We start from the raw sequence: 19049 nt of genomic DNA on the forward strand, positions 1-19049 counted from the left end.
GCACACACATACACACATATTTTTGTGTTCCCAAAATATGTGTATTAGTAACACACATAGAATTTTATCTATTTGTTAAAAAAAAAGTATAATGTGATGTTGATTCATATTTCCCTGATGCCTAGTATGTTCATTGGATATCTCCATTTCTTTTTCCGTAAAGTGCTTTTTCATAAACTTGGCCTATTTTTCTCCTTTTTTTCCCCCTAAATAGGAGTTCTCTGTAGAGTTACTAATTCATTGTCATGTGTGCAACGTATATTTTTTCAAGGATACTGCCATTTTTGCTTATTAATGGTGTATTCTGCTATACCAAAAATATAAAGTATTTATATCCCAAATCTTAACCTATTCCTTTGTTTTGTGTTTTCTTCTTGCTTAAGAAAGTCATCCTCAACTTAATTTCACACACTATAATTTACAGTTTCAATCTTGAATGCATTGAGATTTATTTTTGCATATTGTACAGGGTGGAGGTCTAAATTTATTTTCTTTCAGGTGAGTAGTCAAGTGTACCAGCACCATTTATTAAATAAAACATCCTTTTCTAAAATGAATTAAAATGACACTTAAATATTACTCTGGACCAGGCAGCGTTCTAAACACTTTTCATGTATTCATTCATTTAAGAATCATGCAACCCTATGAGCTAGGCACTATTATTATTCACATTTTACACTGAGAAACACACATGGCAAAGTTAAGAATGTTTCCTCAAATCAGAAAATTAGGAAGTGGCAAAGATATGATTTGAAGCCAGGAATAATGACTCCAGATCACAGTTCTCTTAACGCCTAAGTGATACTACCTTTCTTAATGTATAATAAAATAAAGTAAATTTTCATATATACTTGGATTTCTGAAATCTCTATTATGTTTCACTGACTATATCTGTTTGTGTTAGTACCACATTCCTTTTATTATGATAGCTTTATAGTAAATTTTAATACTGAGTGAAGTATGTCATCCCACAAAATATTATTTTTCTTGATATTCTTTTATTAATAGCCTTATGGTAATTCTTAGGCACTTATTTTTCATATGGTATTAAAATCACTTGCCTTTGTTTCTCTCTCAAAACCAAAAAAATTTGGAAGAAAATTAAAACTACAATACATTTGCGTTTTAATTTAAAAGTATTGATATTTCTATATTAAACTGTCTCTTCCAAAATTATTTTAAGTCTATTCATTAAGGAAGTGTTTTATGTACTTATCTGAAAATTGTACATTCCCTTGATAGGGATTCTACGCTTTTTTGGTTCAGTTTATTCTTGGGAAGTTTTGAAGATTTTTATATGTATATGACATTCACTAAGAAACTGCACTCAATATTAGCGATTTTTTAAATATTAGCATTTCATAAGGCTCTTCCTAGTAGTAAGCAAATTACATAAACTCTCATGTATATAATAAAATCAATACGTTCACTTAAAAAGGACATTTGGATTTCACTATTTTTCTAGAACTTTCTTAAATACACTTCTAAAGAATACTATCTTGACATCTCACACACATACACACACATGCTGAAGGAAATGAAAATTAATTTTGATATTTTGGTGGAGAATTATAATTCTTGAGACAAGAGATAAGAGCTTGACTGGCTTTCACACTGTGTTCTGAGTAAAACAGAAGTCTAATGAAGAAGGCTATATCCCTTTAACTTAACCTTTTTATTCAATACAGAAACACATAAATACAGAGAACAAACTGGTGTTGCCAGAAAAGAAGGGAGGAAAGATAGGTGAAATAGGTGAAGAGGATAAAGAGTTACAGACTTCCAGTTATAAAATAAATAAGTCACAGAGATGAAAAGTACAGCATAGGGAATAGGGTCAATAATATTATAATAACATTATGTGGTGACAGAAAGTAACTACACTTTTCATAGAATTGTTGAATCACCATGTTGCACACTTAAAACTAATTTAACATTGTATGTCAACCAAACTTAAGTAATAAGAATTTAAAAAAAAAACCTTTATCCAGTTGGTTTATATTTTTAGAGAACTTATGTTCAAAATTTCATTTGAAGAGATTTTCAAAAATAAAGTTTTAAACATATAGGCTGTAAGCCTATTCTTCCTCCTAATACTAGTCATTCAACAAATATTTATTGAGAACCTATTATGTTCCAGATTACTACTTCTGATAGATGAGAGAATAAAACAAAGATCCTTGTAATCATGCAACTTACTTTCTAGGAAAGTGAGAGAGACGACACACAGTAAATATGACAATACACAAAGTATATGGTATTCTATGAGGTGATGGAAAAAAAAAACACAGGAATACTGGGAGCAGGGGGAGGCCAGTTTGCAGTATTATATGGGGTAGTCAGGTAGGCCTTACAGAGAAGGTTTAATCTGAACTAAAACTTGAGGGCTATTAAGGTGTTAGTCCAGTAGATCTCGGAGATAAAATAATTTCATGCAGAAAGAAAAGCAAGAGCTAAATACTGAGGCGAGAGCATGCCTAATGCCTGCAATGAAAAGCAAGCAGGTCAATTTGGCTGGGGCGGAATGAGTAGGGAGGTGAGGTAGGAAATGAAGTGAAAGAGGTAATGTGGCGAGGGCCAGATCTTGCAAGTTAATGGGTGTCATTTTGGGGATTTTGGTTTTTACTGAGTGAAATGGGAAATGATTATAGGTATAGGCAAAGGAAAAAAAAATCTGACACATTTTAAAAGAAATACAGACTTTATGGAGAACAGACTTTTGGAGAGCAAGGGTAGAAAGGCAGGAAACCCTATATGGAAGCTGTTGCAATAATTCAGACTTGGACTAGGGTAGCAGTAGATGTAATGAGAAGTGATTAAGATTCTACATCCTTTAGTAAAGGTAGAGTCACTATTGTTTCTTATAGGAACTGGACTTGGAATACAAAAGAAAAGAGATGAGGGTGAATCCAAGATTTCTGTTCTGAGCAAGTGGATGTATGGTGCTGTCTTCTACTGAGATGGTAAAGGCTGATATAGATGGAACAGGTTTGGGGTAGTTTTTTGGATTGTTGAATTTGAGAGGTCTATTAGATATGCAAATGGAAACTGCTGCACAGGAAACTGAATATAGTCTATAGTTTCACTGTCAAATCTGGATTAGAGATAAGTATGAACCCAAGTTATGTGGAACCTGAATCATACAATTTTAAGGGATATCTTTGGGAAATACCTTCAAAATTATGAACATAAAATTAGGTACAGTGTCTTGTAGTAAGCTTGAGGTGAGAAATCTTAAGGCTTAAGCTTCATTGGTTCATAGTAAACCTGTCTCACACTAAAGACATAAATTTTGCAGACTGTCAGCATATGAAAGACATGGTATTAGATAAGGAGAAAGAAAAGTATAAATCCAGAAGTCATTTCAAGTATTAAGATGTGGAGCACTCCAAACATTAAGTGGGATGAGGGGAGGAACTAGCAAAGGATTTTGAGACAAAGCACATGGTATGATGCAGAAGAAAAATCATGAGTGTGCAGTATCCTGGACGCCAAGTAAAGAAGACATACCAAGGAAATGGAAGTGATAAATTATGACAAATACTGCTGATAGGCCAAGTAACATGTGCACTGAGAACAGACAACTGGAATTAGCAATGTGGTCATCACTGATGTCCTTGGCAAACACAGTGTTGGTGGAATGGTGGAGGAAAAAATCTTGCTGGAGTGGATTTAAGAAAGAATGGGAAGAGAGATATTAGAAAACAGTAGAGAAAATTTATGAATTTTGCTACAGAGGAGTATAAGGAGAGGGGCAATGTACTGTATAGTAACTAACATGACATAATAAAAAAATTACAATAAAATAAAAAACATCAAGCTAAGCACAACTAAGCAAATCACAAAAAAAAAAAAAAAAAAAAAAAAAAGGAGAGGGGCATTAGTCGATGCCAGGAGTGGGATTGAAAGAAGTTTTGTTTTGTCTTTTAAGATGGGAGAAAAAACAGATATATGTATGCTGGTGGGGATGATTCCACAGAGACAAAAAACTTGAAAGATAAAGGAGAAAAAAGGAAGAACTGCTGAAGGGATGTCCTTGAGTAAAGGAAGAAGGATGAGATTTAATGTATAACTGAAATTACTGGCTTTAGGTAGGAGAAGGTAAGATAACAGAAGAAAATGTAGAATATGTGGGTAAAATACTGGCTCAGTGAAGTAGGAAGTAAGGTCATCAGTTGGGAGTGAGGAGGGAGTAAGAGATATTGGAAGGTTTGATATGGGAATTCTTAGATGGCCCCATGATCTCTGCCTCCTTGATGCTACTTTTTGTGCAATTCTCTCCATTTGAATGTGGGTGAAAACTGTGACTTGATTCTAATCAACAGAATGTGTCAAAAAGATGGAATGTCAGTACTGTGATTAAGTTATGTTGTATGGCAAAGGAGGTGAGAAGTCACTCCTATGATTAGGTTCAATATATAAGACTCCATCTTGCTAGCACACACTGGAGAAAGATTCTCCTGCTGGCTTTGCAAGATGCAAAAAGCCATGGTGCAAAGTGCCCACTGGAGAGAGAGTCATACTGCCTGGAACTTGGGCAGCCTCTAGAATCTGAGGGTTGCCTCTTGCCAACAGACAGTTAAGAAGTCAGCACCCTCAGCCATACAACTGCAAGGAACTGAATGCTGCCATCAACCTGGATCCCCTTAGAAGGGGATTAGGCTCCAGTCAAGTTTCTAGATGAGACTGCACTCCATCCTATACTTTGATTGCAATTTTGTGAGACCAGGAACAGAGAACTCGGTGAGGCAGTGCCTGGATTCTTGACTATGGAAAGTGTAAGATAATAAATGGGTGCTGTTTGAACCACTGCGTAATTTGTTACACAGCAAAAGAAAACTAATACAGGGGTTGAAAGAAGAGAACTTATGAAATAGCCATCTAGAAAGTAAAAAAGTGAAAGGGCTTATGACTGGAAGAATTAAGGGTCCATTTGAGATCTACAGCCATGAATTTAAAGAAAGACCAGCTGAGTTTTACCTGTGTTTTCCTGTAACCACAGCAAGGGTGCTATATATGAATTACCTATTTTCATGTTTTATTATATTTTGGTATATAATTTCAAATTCATCAGTCAGTAAGTAAATGTCTATAAAGCACATATTTCTGCAATCATTATTTTTCCTTTTTCTCTTCATGAAATTTGAGAAGAATCCCAGGAGAGCTAAGAACCAGGAACCTAAAATTAAAGCTGGAATTTAATTTTTGGCACCATTGACTGATTAACAAAACCATTTTGTTGAATTTTGAAGTAACTGAAAAATTTAGTATCAATAACTTAGAACTGATGATCAAACCCAACTAATGGTTTTTTATTTTGTTTTTAAGGTTTTTGAAAACACATTGCTTAAAGAATCTAATTATATTTATTATATCTTTATATTTGCTTCATAGTTAAAATTCCACATGTAAGAAATTTCAAAGTTGCACCTTGCAATATGCGACACATGCAAAAAACAGTCCAAGTTGGAAAACTATTAGCCCTACTAACTTTTCTTTCTCATTAGGGAAATAACAGCAATTTGCTTTATCATTACACAACATACAACTTAGTACTCTCACTAGTGAAGAAAATAACTGTAGAGTAGTTTAAACTATCTAGAAAAAGAATAGAGAGACTTTGATTACAGAAATATTTTGGAGTTAAAAAAGCAGCAAGCAACACTAGTATCTTAGAATTCTTAGAATTCTTCAGTTTCAAAAGCTCTATGCTATGCTATTTACCATCTTAAAGAATACTCTTTCTTTTTCATATCACTTGAAAGATACTTCAGAACAAAATAAATTAAATAAACAGAACCTAACACTTATGGTTAACATTACATTCTAGATACTGTACTGTTCAAGAACAATGAATTTATTTCATTCTTCAACCCTATGAGATGCTACTATTTGGATTTCATAAAAGGGAAAACTGAAACCCAATTTACTCAGCAAGTAAGTGCCAGAACAAGGATTTGATCACAGGCAATTTGGCACCAGTCTTGACTTATAACCACCATTCTGTAGGACTTCTCATATGATAGTCCTTCAGTTTTCAGGGGGAAATTGTTATAGACCAACAACACTGTAGATATAGTCTGCCTCTCTGACCTGTGGAAATAGTCTGGCCTGTAGAAACATGAGGGTAGAAAAAGTAAAATTTAGTATGTACTGAAACACGTAATCATTTTTAAAAGAATAGAACAAGTTTTTAATGTTGAAACTGCAATAAAACTTACTCCTTGGTGTATTTTCTGTGCTTTTTACTTTTGGGTTTTCTGAATATTAATAGTCCCTTAGCCCTTTTTATCACATTATTGTGATAATGTGACATCACTGTAACATAGATAAACTATTCTGGAAATAGAACTCAATCATAACTCATTTAGCTGTTATTGATGAAAATAACACAAACAGTTGTCTGGGCATATTTTATATTGGTTTATAAAAGTTCACAAGGAGAAAGTTTATAGTTTTAACAGCAGAGGATATCATATTAGCTGTAACACATGAAAATAATTCTCTTATAGGTTTAAAAGTTCATTTTAATTATGGAGATTTTAATATGATCATATTAGAACCCATTTTTCTATCTTGGTTACCCTTACAGATCTAAGCTAATATAGTGTGAATTTGAATTCATTGGGAAATACGGAGGGAATAAAATGATCACAAAATACTAATAACATAAGGATGGATGATGACTACAATTCCTTTAATAAACTTAAAAATCTTGTTTTGTTCTTCTTGTATATCTTGCCTCATGTTATCCAGGAGATATGCTTGTTTGTATAAAAACAGAAGAAACCAGAATATAAATAAAATATATTTAACAACTATACCTGAGTATAGTGGACAAAGTACAAAACCACAAAGATTTATTATTTCAAATATTAGAAAAAGAATTGGTAGAAGTGGATATAGTAACATATCTAGAGGGCAAAAATATTACCAGACTTCAACGTATAAACTAGCCTTTTTAAGAAATCATTTACTAAAAATTCGCATGTTCATATGAAATAAATAAAAGAAAATACAAATCTAACTTCAAAGACAAAATTACTGAGATAGTTTTTCTTTCCAGATCCAAGATTTTTTACATTGTTCGTTGAGAAAAATCATTAGTTTTGTTTTTATTGCTGCTGCACTCATTTGTCTTTTGTTTGGAAAGGAAAGAATGATAAAGTACAAGATAAATATTTAAAAAATAAAGTTAGTTGTTGTCCCAATAGTTTTCTATATCATGTGGCTAAAGTTCACTTAAGAGATAAGGTATATAGAGTAAAAATGTATAAACACTTTTTTTAACCTCATGCATTAATATTACAAGCTTTGTTCCCACTTTATGTCATACCATTTCCTTCAACGAGAGGTGCTGGGATTCATCACTAGAGATATATGTAGTATTTTAACCAAGTTATTGGGACTAAAATGTGAATATTACAGTTTTGTCTAAAGGGAATGCTACTGCATAAAATGAAAATCAAGCTCCTACTATAGAATAACATCGTACCCTATGTTAGTTTTGCTTCCAGTTATTATTTTAACATTTTTCCTGAGGTTGCAAAACTATTAGACTCAATAACTAAGCAAAATAATTCTGACAGCCTTATATTAGATTACATGGAAAAGGCACATTTAATATAGCTAGCAAATATAGTTCAAAGTTAATAATTTATTGGTCAACTATATGAAAAATATATTAAAAAGATAAGCTTTTGTTTAATAATTGAATAATACCATAAGGCCTTGTATTAGTGGAAAAGTAGAAATATTAAAGAAAATAACATCTCTCACCTAAATGAAGCTCAACTCAGACAAAATGAAAATGTGTTTAATCATTTTAATGAATATATTTTCAACATTTGTCAAGTACAGTATGGCTCTGTTTTACATAAGATATTTTAGATGAATTATTTAAATGTGCCAAAAATAACTACATTTGAAAAATGACCTACAAATATTCAGTACCAAAACAATCATCAAATCAAACTAATATATATCTAATTGCAAAGTCTGTCACTCCACTAAAGAAAATGGTCATATTAAATTAGAAGACTATACCATTTCCTAAGTTGTAAAACAGAAATAAAATTATCACAAACACCAATTTTCAGTTACTTTTAGATTGCTAGAAATGTTTTTCATTGAAAGTTGAAAATTGTTTACACAGTAAGGCATGTCTGAAATAAAAAACAAATGAAAATGCATTCACTTTTAAAGATATACCTTTGCTCAATAAGTCATATTTATACATTTTTTTACATCTATGATATTCTTAACTTATATACCAATAATCCTAGGAAGAACCAATAATGGAGATTATAAACAGTGACTCAATAAATAACACGCAGAGCTCCAGAAAGTCATAATTTTAAGGGAAAAAACCCAAATTCGAGGAGTCTACCATCTGAATATATTTTTGTTATCTAAAGTTAAAAAACTGCATATAAATATTCAGGAATAATCGATCTTTCTTTCTCAGGTTATTTGGAATCTGACCATGGTGCACATATGTGAATGAACGAATACATCCTTAACCCACCATTATCCTTCTCTCCAGTGTGCAGGCAATCACCCGTGAAAAGTATGGTGTAGATGACAGGATGATACTGTACCTGATTAGCTCTGGAGGTGGTCATGGGGTCAGATGGAGAGGACTTGGTGGTAGTTGGGGAAGATGGCAATGTCTGGGAACAAAGCAGTTCAGGAGCAAATCAACCTTTAAAAGCCTTAAACTGATCATTTAAATAAAACAAAATAAAATAAAATGTAATATAACGAGAACAAAATCCTAGGAACAAATTTTTCTCCTACTCATTCAAATTTAATGGAATTTAAGATCAACTAAGTAACTAATGCATGTAAATATGCATGCATAAGCATGTAAAAATAAATTCATGACTTGAAATCATGATGGTGACAGATACAAAATCCACATGAGCATTAAAGGCATCCTGACCATATTCATGAATAGTAGTCTCTTTTCTTTCCCTCTTGTTTGCTTGGGGGAAAAGAGATGTCAAACAAAAATTCAAGAAATTCAATGAGCAAGACTGAAAGAGTCCTTTTCCTATCAATGAATACAGTCGGGGATTGGAAGAAGTGGTGAAATGAAGTTTACTTTGGTATAAAAGCATCCACCTACTTAATATGTTGAACATCACCAACAAGTTGATTCCACATGAATTTAGGGATCCATACTTAAAAGCAACTAAATTTGCAGTTCTGAGTTCTTAAATCACATTATCTTCTAAAATATTAATTTTTAACAAATTTAGAGCCCGTCTGAAAATGTAAACATTAACCTCATATTAATAAACAAGTAACTAATAGCATTTTAACAAATTGCCATAATATTTTTATCATTTCTGTTGAAGACTAAAAATTTAATATAGATGTATTGTAGCATTATCAGCCTGTGTTGAATATAAGCACAAAAATATTAGGAATCATATTTATTGTTCACTTCATTCCGAAATGCTTCTACATACTATATATAAAATATGTTGTATGAGACCATAATATACTTGTTGAATAATCCATTAATATATTTTAAAAACTTCTCAAGTCTAATAGAATAATGTTGAAGTGTAAGATGTTAAACTTTTCTCTTTTTAAAAAAATATATTTTCACTTAGCAAATAGCATTGCTTAAGTAGCTCTCTCAATAGATAATATTTCCTAATAGGTGAAATGGGGTAGTTTTATAGTACAGACACAATTCTATGTGGACATTTTGTTTTATATTAATAAATATGCATCAAAATTACTCAGATATGAGCAAAAGCATAACTTTAAAGGTTCAGCAGTGTCAGGAAAAGCAGATAAAATTACTTCATAAAATCACATTTCTTCATTTGAGATTTCAAAAGTTCTGATTTGGGTGGAACGAAGCAGTTAAGCATAAAAGAAAGGATAGGAAATTCACAGGCTTCTACTTAACTTACTGTTCTCCAGTAACAAAGTAAGATTGGTTCTAACATCAAATCATGTTATAAATAGTCCACTCCTCAAGTGATTCCTGGTTCTTCTAAGTTAAAACCTAAAATACTTTGAGGAAAACTACACTTCATGTTGAGTTATACCAAGGTTTTTGTTAAATCATATTTAAAAAGGGGGCAGGAGCTACATTCAGCAGTAAAACCTCATAAAAGAAGAAACAAAATCTTCAAATCCTTTGTTTTCTGTTTTCACTCTTTGTAATAAATTCCGCCATTTCTCCAGAGAGACTTTCATTTTCAGTTATTAAAAATTGCTCTAATATTTTCTTTTCATGCAATTCTATGCTGGAACATATATTATTGACTTCAGGTTACTATATGATGAATAGTAAAGATTTTATTTTCCCACCTCTGGTTATGACTGTTATTACAGAGAATTCCTGGGAGTAGTTAACATACGTTTAAAAATCTGTTCTGTACTTATCTCAGATTATGAGGTTGCTGATGAACAGACGTGAAATAAATATAGAGGTCATTTCTCCCCAAATAGGTTAGAATTTAAGTTCATTAACCTACAGAAGCACTAAGTATGTGTTGGGGTCTTGTATTTCCATCAGGGTAAAATCAACCTGAAGTACCATAGGTTCACAAGGACATCCACCTTGCCCTGGATATGAATTCTCAGTAAGGTACTAAAACACTGCAAAGAATGATGTGGAAAAAGTAGTAATATCAAGTGGCTCAGAATTTGTAGTCACTTAGATTAATATTATCTTCTGTCAGTTTATTCAATCCCTTTCTTTTTGCTTGGCATATATATGAAATATTGGACATGTATTATTAGTAACTGATACAACTCATAGTTACATCATTGCCCTTAATAATTCTGATGCTATTTATTTCTCACAGAAACAAAAAACAGTAACTTTAAACTTCAGGGAAAATATTAATGTGTTTAAATCATTAAAATTTGCTTATCAAATATCATAATCTGATAAGAAATTAAAGTTTAATATTTCAAATAAACTGGTGAAAATCATATAAATTTGAGCTTCAAGGGATAAGATTATCAAAATATCACAATAAATTGTTTCTAAATATATTTTCTTCATTTAAATTCCTAGAATAATGAGTACATAATGAAATAAACACATGATGAGTTTTGTAGCTATTATTCACATAGACAGTTTAAACACAAAATGTCTCCTCCCTTTACCAACTTAAGTTATAACAATAAAAAGATTCCAGAAAGTTTTCATTTTGGTTGATTTTGTAAAGTACTAGCTACAAAAAATTGTTCTAACAAATAGATAAATGTAAATATATTAAAATAATGCCTTTAATTAAAAATGTTTATTAATTAGATTAATGAAACAGCTTTGATAGTTTTCTTAACAACAGAAATAGAACCAAAGAATCCATAAGAAATATTTCAATGTACAATATAAGTGTATGATATGTTTGTTTCCCTATATTTTATAAACAAAACATTTACTTCTACTTACTACACAGATTTAAAATTTAGTGGTTTCAAGTTAAAAATCATTTAGTAAAATTTCTGTTACACATCATGAAGATGTAACTAACTGAATATCCATATAAGTAACAGTGTATTAAAATATTTATTTAAAAAACATGAACAAAGGACACTCTCCTCTAAAAATGCTTTCTTTACATTTATGAAATAGTGATTGTGAAGGACAGTCATTTTTTAAGCACAATTTTATCTTTCAAATGGAAAAGTATAATATGTTTTTATTTACACGAATTGACTAGCTGTTTAAGAATTCTGCTTTAAAGATTGAAGGCTGAATTACTTGTTGCAGAAAAATTTAAAGTATTTTACAATTTCAAAATAGTGGGTCCTTTGAAATAGTTTTAAAATATTCATGATTTAACAATAGACATTTAGTTAAAATGTAGATATAATTAGGCTTCTGGGAATAAGAACTAGAAAGTAATTACAAATTGTAAAATGCATTCTTGTTAACAAGTGACAGTTTTGCTGGACCAGAAAATATTACTATAAATAAACTCTAATATACACAGCTTATCTCCAAGCAAATCTACAGTAACAGACTGTCAAGAACCTCTGATATTTATAGATATAGTGAGAACAGCAGTAAACAACAAATCTCAATTGTAATTCAAAATCTATTACTAGCTGAGTAATATTACTCAAGTAATCACCTTCCCAAACCTGTGTTTTGAGTTCTGTTAAATAAATCTGTATAGTGCTCTATTAAAAAAGAAAAGATAAAATATGTGAATATGTAACTGTCATCTTTGGTTTTTCATTGTGACAAGTATCCTCCCCTTCTTCCAATGTCTGAACTACCTGGAACCCCTCAGCACTAATATAAACTCATGTTGTCCAATTTACACAGGTCTTTCAGAATTTATTCTTATTCCATAGCTTATTTTCCTCATAATTGCTGTCCTGTACCTTTATCCTTTTCTTCAATCCTCCAATGCCATGTGTTTTATCTACCTTTCAACTGATAGTCTTTATTACCTGAAAGAAATCATGATTTTTCAGAATGAACTTCCTTACTACAATTGACTACATTTGAACTTTTTCCATTTTCCAAACTACCTTTTTTTCTCCATCTTCTTATTCTTTTCATTATAGACAAAACTGTATACTCAGACCTCCCATCCTTCATTAAGTTAGGACCTTAACACCCTAAATATTAACTTTTTACCACTCCTGAGACATCTTGTACCCTCACAGTAATCTCATTTCTAATTTCTCTGCCATTTCAAGCTCCTTTTTATTCTTTAACACAAGCCATTCCCTCTTGAGTGGCAGGGGTTATGTGAGCCTCCCTTATCTAACTTGTATTTTACTCCTTTGTATATCCAAAATTCCAAATCAGCATTTCTACCTTTCATACAATTTTTTCTCTTTACCTAACTGGACTGTTAACTTTTAGGAAATAATATTAGTAGGAAATAATGACTTTGCTTTCACCATGTGATTAACACTAGCTTTTAAATCACCAATAATTTCCTATTTAAAAAAATTATTCTTGTATTTTTCTCTGGGTATTTGATCCTTTTTAGCAACTTTCCTTAAACTTTCCCTCCTTATTTTATCACAGGGAGTATTACTGATTTCCTTTTTATCTTTATGATTAATAAAGAGCACTTGCTAAGAACCAGATATAGTTCTACTCAGTTAATACAATATCCCTATGAAATAGATTATTATTACTAGTCCCATGTTATAGGTAAAGAAGTTGAGGTACAGAGAAGCAAAACAACTCACTCAAAGGTACATAGCTGGTCAAATAAAGAGCCAGGAATTGAACCTGGGCAGTCCTGCTCCAGATCCTATGCACTTAACTATACTATACTATAATGCCTATGACATACTTTTTCTGGTAACTGCTTCTTTATCTCATTTTTTGCTTTTTTTCTCTTCTCCTAGTATGAAGATGGTAAGTGAAATTATTGCCTTGAAATTAATTAAGGATCTATATTTTCAGTTTTACATTCTCACCTGTACTTCTATAAAAGACTACTTCAAGAGAAAAGCATACTACTTACAACTTATTCAATCTGTCTGCAACACATAAAAATATTATCTCAAACAGGCACCTAACTAAAATTCCCTTACTGCTTTCTAGGCTTCACCATTCTGCTTGGCTCAAAGCCATATATAATAATTTTTCATTCTTTTCTCACCATTTTGGAACTACAATAAATCAGTCTCAAAGCCTTACAGATTTTTCTTCGAAATATCTTTCAACTTCAGGTATTTGTCTCAACTTCACTACCAAAAGAGATTAGGTGTTTGTCATCTTCTGAAAATATTGCATAGTCTCTTAACTTTATCCTGACCCAAGACATTCTATTTTAAATGAGGTTCTCTTCTTGGATAAACTTATTCCAGACACTGAAAAGTCCCCAAAGAGAGACATCTATTGGATTTCGTTTTATCAGCATTGCTCAAAATTGGAGGCCATATAGCCCAGCGTTAAGATCAATTACCAGTTACATTTCCTTGGGTAAGTTACTCAATTCCTTTAAACATCAGCTTCCATAAGTATAACATGGATTCTGTACTCTTTCCCTGCTTCATAGGTTTTTGTGAAGATGGATAAAACGTGAGACTACATGTAAAGTGCATAGCACAACAGCTGGCACAGAAACAATAAACACCGTAGATAGCACTATTATAATATTACTCATCCTTCATTCTTGACCACCAAACCTTTATTTATTTAGCCTGACAAATCTTAACATTCCTTAGATTTGTGAGTGTTACATGAAAGAAGTTTAGAAAATATTATCTTACAAACCTTCAAACCTAAAGATCTGCATAGTAGATCACTCAGCTAATTGTCATAGTTCTCTTCTCCAACCAATAGTTGAACCTACAGGCAGCCTAAGAGTCGGTCTGGATTTTTATCACAGAAGGTAACAAAATGCAGAGGTTCCTCCTTTTGTTCTAACTTTCCAGAGAAATTAAAAGAGCTCTTTTGGGAAATATTAGGAAGTATCCATAGTCTACAGAATGCCCCTCGGCCAGACACCCAAGGCTCTTTATTATCTGGTCCCACCCTATCTATCTAACATTAATTTCCTCTAAACTCCAACCCAAATGTTCCATTTCTGTCACGAGAGTCTCCTTACTATTCAACCATTATATCTTTCTCCTCAAATCCATATTGTTTCACATGCCTAAAATAACTTTTTCTTTCTTCTCCTCTAATTAGGAAATTCCTATATAATCTTCAAGGCCTGGTTCAAATCTTCACCCATTTTATAAGACCAAATGTCACTCCTGCCTACATTTGTTTCACACGCCTCTGAACTTTTATAGTACATTGTTTATATTGTACTTTAGGTATATAATACGGTTTGACATTTTTATAAGTTATTTTAATCATTTATGATCTCTCCCAAACTAGTTTTAGAGAGCAAGGGCTATAATTTAATATATCCCGCAATTCAGGAAGAAGGAATTTAATAAATTCATGACAGAATGGATGAATAGTGAACACATTACGTGCTATTTTTGCCAATTTTTCATGACAGAAGTAAAATTATTTGACGAAGTTAAGATTTCTTATATCTTCATTTGATTTTTTTAAATATAAGAGAATGCTCTAAATGCCTATAGCTGCTTTGCTCTTCATGTGGCTTTTCTTAAAAATACATTTGAGCCAAAAGGGAAAAAAACTGCTGAAAATCTGTAACAGACAAAAGAAGTTAGCAAATGCTAACTATATTACTGATTTGCGGTTCCTACCTTGTTTTAGGGTTTATTGTATTGACTCATTATGTACAGACAACTATATTTAGAGAAGGATTTGAGGGACTTAAAAGAAGAAAAGTTTCAATAATCCTAGGAGGGGAAAAAAGTATCATGCTCAAAATACAAAAAGGTGGAAATGGGTAAATGTGTATTAAATAATCTGGGCTAAAGACATGCTCCAGAAATGAGTTCAGAACTTCTACAAACAGGGTTTAAATTATTTGAAGATCACTGAATGTCTCTGTTATTTGTGTGTCCTGAAGATAAGAAATAGTATGTTCTATGCTATAATTAATGTTTAACTTTGGTTTATTGGCTCTTGCTGTATATCAGTTTCTTAGTATACTGACTTGTAAAATAAGCACAGTGATATTAGGTACTTAATAATAATAATAATAATTATAATTATAATTATAATAACTTTAATAATCCTAATAAGGTTATAGAACAGAGACTACAATATTTTGATTATTCAATACCTGTTATTATTACTATTATCATTTGAATATATAAAGTATTGGAATCCCTCTATTAGCAAATAAATATTTTTAAAATAAAACAATAACAACAAAAAACATTTGAGAGGGAACAACATCTAATATCTGAAGTTGGATGTAAGGCTGTTATGCTAGATTTCATCATTCCACTATATGAAAGACCTGCAAGACCAGTTTGCACTATTTTCCTAAGAAATTATATTTGTTTGAGCACTCATTCACTCAATAACGGTAGGTTTCATTTGGGCAGAATATTCTGGTTCATGCAATTTATTCAGTTACCAACGGTATTAGATTACATAATTCAGAATATAATATTCTGTTAGAGATCCATAACATATGGTTTGAAATTATAACTTTTAAAGCAACTTTTATTTGTTTAGAACTAACTTTGATTTCCTATTTTAAGTCCAAGTTACATACAAATTATACATTTTTAGGAGGCAAGACCTTAAAATTATCAATCATAACAATAGACATGCAGTAATAAACATTAAGAAAATCTATAATTTCATATTCAACATGAATTCATTTCTACACAGAAGTTATATTTTCTAGCTCTCTCATTTTTTAAAATCCTAATTTTATTCTTTGTACAATTTAACTAAAAGAAAATTCTAAAAAGATGTTTTAAAGAAATTGTTTTTAAAATTAACTTCAGGACTAAATAAAGCCCAAAGCAGAGATTAATGTTATCAGTTAAAGGAAAGACCACCATTTAAAAGAAATCTTACTGTGATTCTATGTACTATAATCTACAACATATATAAATATCATATGAAATGTTTTTATATATTCTAGAGCAGTTTATTTTGGACATATTATTTGATAATGGATAACCAGCATTTTCAGAAATAAAATTGTGGTCATTTAAATTTATATGCTTTACTTACTATTTGGAGAATAACCCAACAAAAAATCTTACATTGTTAAAATAGAAAACTTAGAACATAAAAAACTCTGTTGATCAATAATATGTTGGAAATATTTTGATCTTTTTTCCAGATTTTTCAAGTAAAATTTTCAATTTTTACATTTACAACGAAAGGGTTTAAGGATTAAATATATTGTCCTACTGGATTTAGTGTACCTGTCTGATAATTTTTTAAAATGATACTCTAATTGCATACATTATTGATTACATGAAAATATTAAAATCAACAATAATTTTAATTCCATCAATATCTACAAGGCTTACAAATGAATGCAAATACACAAAAGTCAATCAATCACTATTTTTTTTAACACTTATCTTGAATTTAAATAACATTATCTGAACAAGGCAAGTAAAAATAAACCAAACATTTTCAAATTCTGGTTTTCATCATCAATCTATAATGGTACTAGATCTATTGTAGCCTTCAAATTTCATATTGCATAGAGAAAATCAAAATTTTAACAATGATTCATATTCCATTATTTGATGGTACTACCTATTATTATAAAAATAATAAATAATAATTCATATCATTGTCCTAAATATACCACCAATGATATCATACTACTCAAACTACATTGTATATTTTACTTTTTAAAAAATCAAGATGTTCACTCTTATCTCTAAATTTTTGAAGGTTTCTCACAGAAGTTATAAAAGAAAAGAGAGAAGTAATAGGCTGGAGGAAGGCAGAAAGTCAATAAATCCTACACTTTAGGGCCAATTCTGTAAGTTCTTAGCCCTGGGTGATTTTAACCCAGAAGTCTTTAACTAAACTCATAGTTTTAGAATCTGACCACCTCTAGAGTCCTGGGGTCAGTTTTAAAAATATTTCTTGTATTCACTTAGCATAGATAAACTAAACATTTCAAAACTATAAATGGCTGTGAAGAATAAAAAAATCTATTGATGTTTAGAGCTGTAAATTATTTACATTCTGCCATGCATAAATTAAAATATACTTCCTTAAAAAGTTGTGAAGGGTATACAAATTGAACCATTTGACAGTGACAAAGAGTATAAAATGGAATGATTTTATATGGAATAACAGCTACCTGATGCAAACATGGAAAAAAATTTTTAATGGTAATTAATAGAAAATTGAATGTTAGCCTGTAATTTGAAAATATATTACCTAATTATTAATTCCTATGTTTGCATATGATTAGCAGGCTTATTTTTATCTATATATTGGTAAAATTAAAATATATTCATAACACTGCTTAGTATAAAATTTTTTCTCAATTCAGAAACATGAAATTAATAAGATTTTGAGCTACATTTCAAACTTATTACAATGAATATAAAATTTGTAAATTAAATATTCTGTGAATTAATGAAGAATAATACATTTCTTTTGAAGCATAGTCTACTGATAATATGATCACAAATGAAGTAGCTAATTATAAAAGGGCAAATGCAGAAACAATAATCATAATCATAAGGTATCAAAAAATTTTGAGAATTTAAGAGTTTATGGGGAAGAATTCACCTAATTTAACATTAAAGAATGTCATTTTTCTCCTACATCATGTCAGCCATTATTCAACCTTAAAAACTCACATTTTTATCAAGTAAAATTTTTGTTACAGAAAAATCTCACACATTAAAAATGAACATTGGCCCTTCATGACATATATATAAATACTACATGTTATACAGAACATAAGAGCTGTTTTGTAACAAAGGACTATTTGCTAGGTACAAAAATCTACTTATACATATTTGTTTATAAAAAAATGTTGAGTATAACAGATTAACAAAACAGGAGTTTATATGCATAATAACTATACTAAAGACTACAAATATCATTAAAATATGGTATTTGAAATTTTGAGGATATAGTTTCATTTCAATTTGTATACTTTATTTAAAAATTGAATGTAATTTTAAGTAGATTAAATTCCTATAAACCAATCATATTTGTGCCTATAAATTTTTTAAAAGGCAATCACAGAAGAAATGAGCCACATAATTGCTCCTCAGTGTAACACGTTTTAGTGTTAGTCATTTTTTAATGAGATATTCAATCAATCAATAAATCAACTGATCAATCTAAGGAAGAGACTCTGATAGTCTTTAAGTAAATAAAATGACAACTTTGTTATGTATTAAGCATGCTTAGGAAAATAAAAACTTTATATGCTAAGATGTTAAAGCTTCTTTTATAAGGAATTCATACTATGCTGTGGATATTTCTCTTTGATTTCCCAACTAAACACTCACTTGTTTGATGCGATCTGGATTAACGGTGGTCTGGGGTTGTAGAATGCTGACTGGTTCTGTCTTGGCCACATTTTGGGGCATTTCTCGAATTTTTTCTGCAATGAATCCATGAACTGCATTCAGTGCTTCAACTGTTCCCTGGATCAAGCATACTCGTTCAGTAGTACCTGTGGATAAAAGATTAATTTTCAGAAAAC

At 30.8% G+C, this 19049-nt stretch overlaps 1 protein-coding gene across 6 annotated transcripts in view; it reads right to left on the minus strand.

The window, feature by feature from the left end:
- The window catches only part of NOVA1 (NOVA alternative splicing regulator 1), a 152001-nt gene that overhangs the window by 21722 nt on the left and 111230 nt on the right, over positions 1–19049 (minus strand). For 4 of the 6 annotated variants that reach the window (XM_032404860.1, XM_032404862.1, XM_032404856.1 and 1 more), the window contains exons 3-4: positions 18853–19019; positions 8601–8672 (exon numbers count right to left, since the gene is read on the minus strand). In XM_032404860.1, the coding sequence (XP_032260751.1) occupies positions 8601–8672; positions 18853–18933 (153 nt within the window). In that variant the 5' untranslated portion in view covers positions 18934–19019. The remainder of the gene's footprint in view (positions 1–8600; positions 8673–18852; positions 19020–19049) is intronic. The other 2 variants (XM_032404859.1, XM_032404857.1) reach the window with 1 other exon arrangement.

This window comes from Phoca vitulina, unplaced genomic scaffold (assembly GCF_004348235.1).
Source record: "Phoca vitulina isolate PV1807 unplaced genomic scaffold, GSC_HSeal_1.0 scaffold7, whole genome shotgun sequence".
Taxonomy (NCBI): Eukaryota; Metazoa; Chordata; class Mammalia; order Carnivora; family Phocidae; genus Phoca; species Phoca vitulina.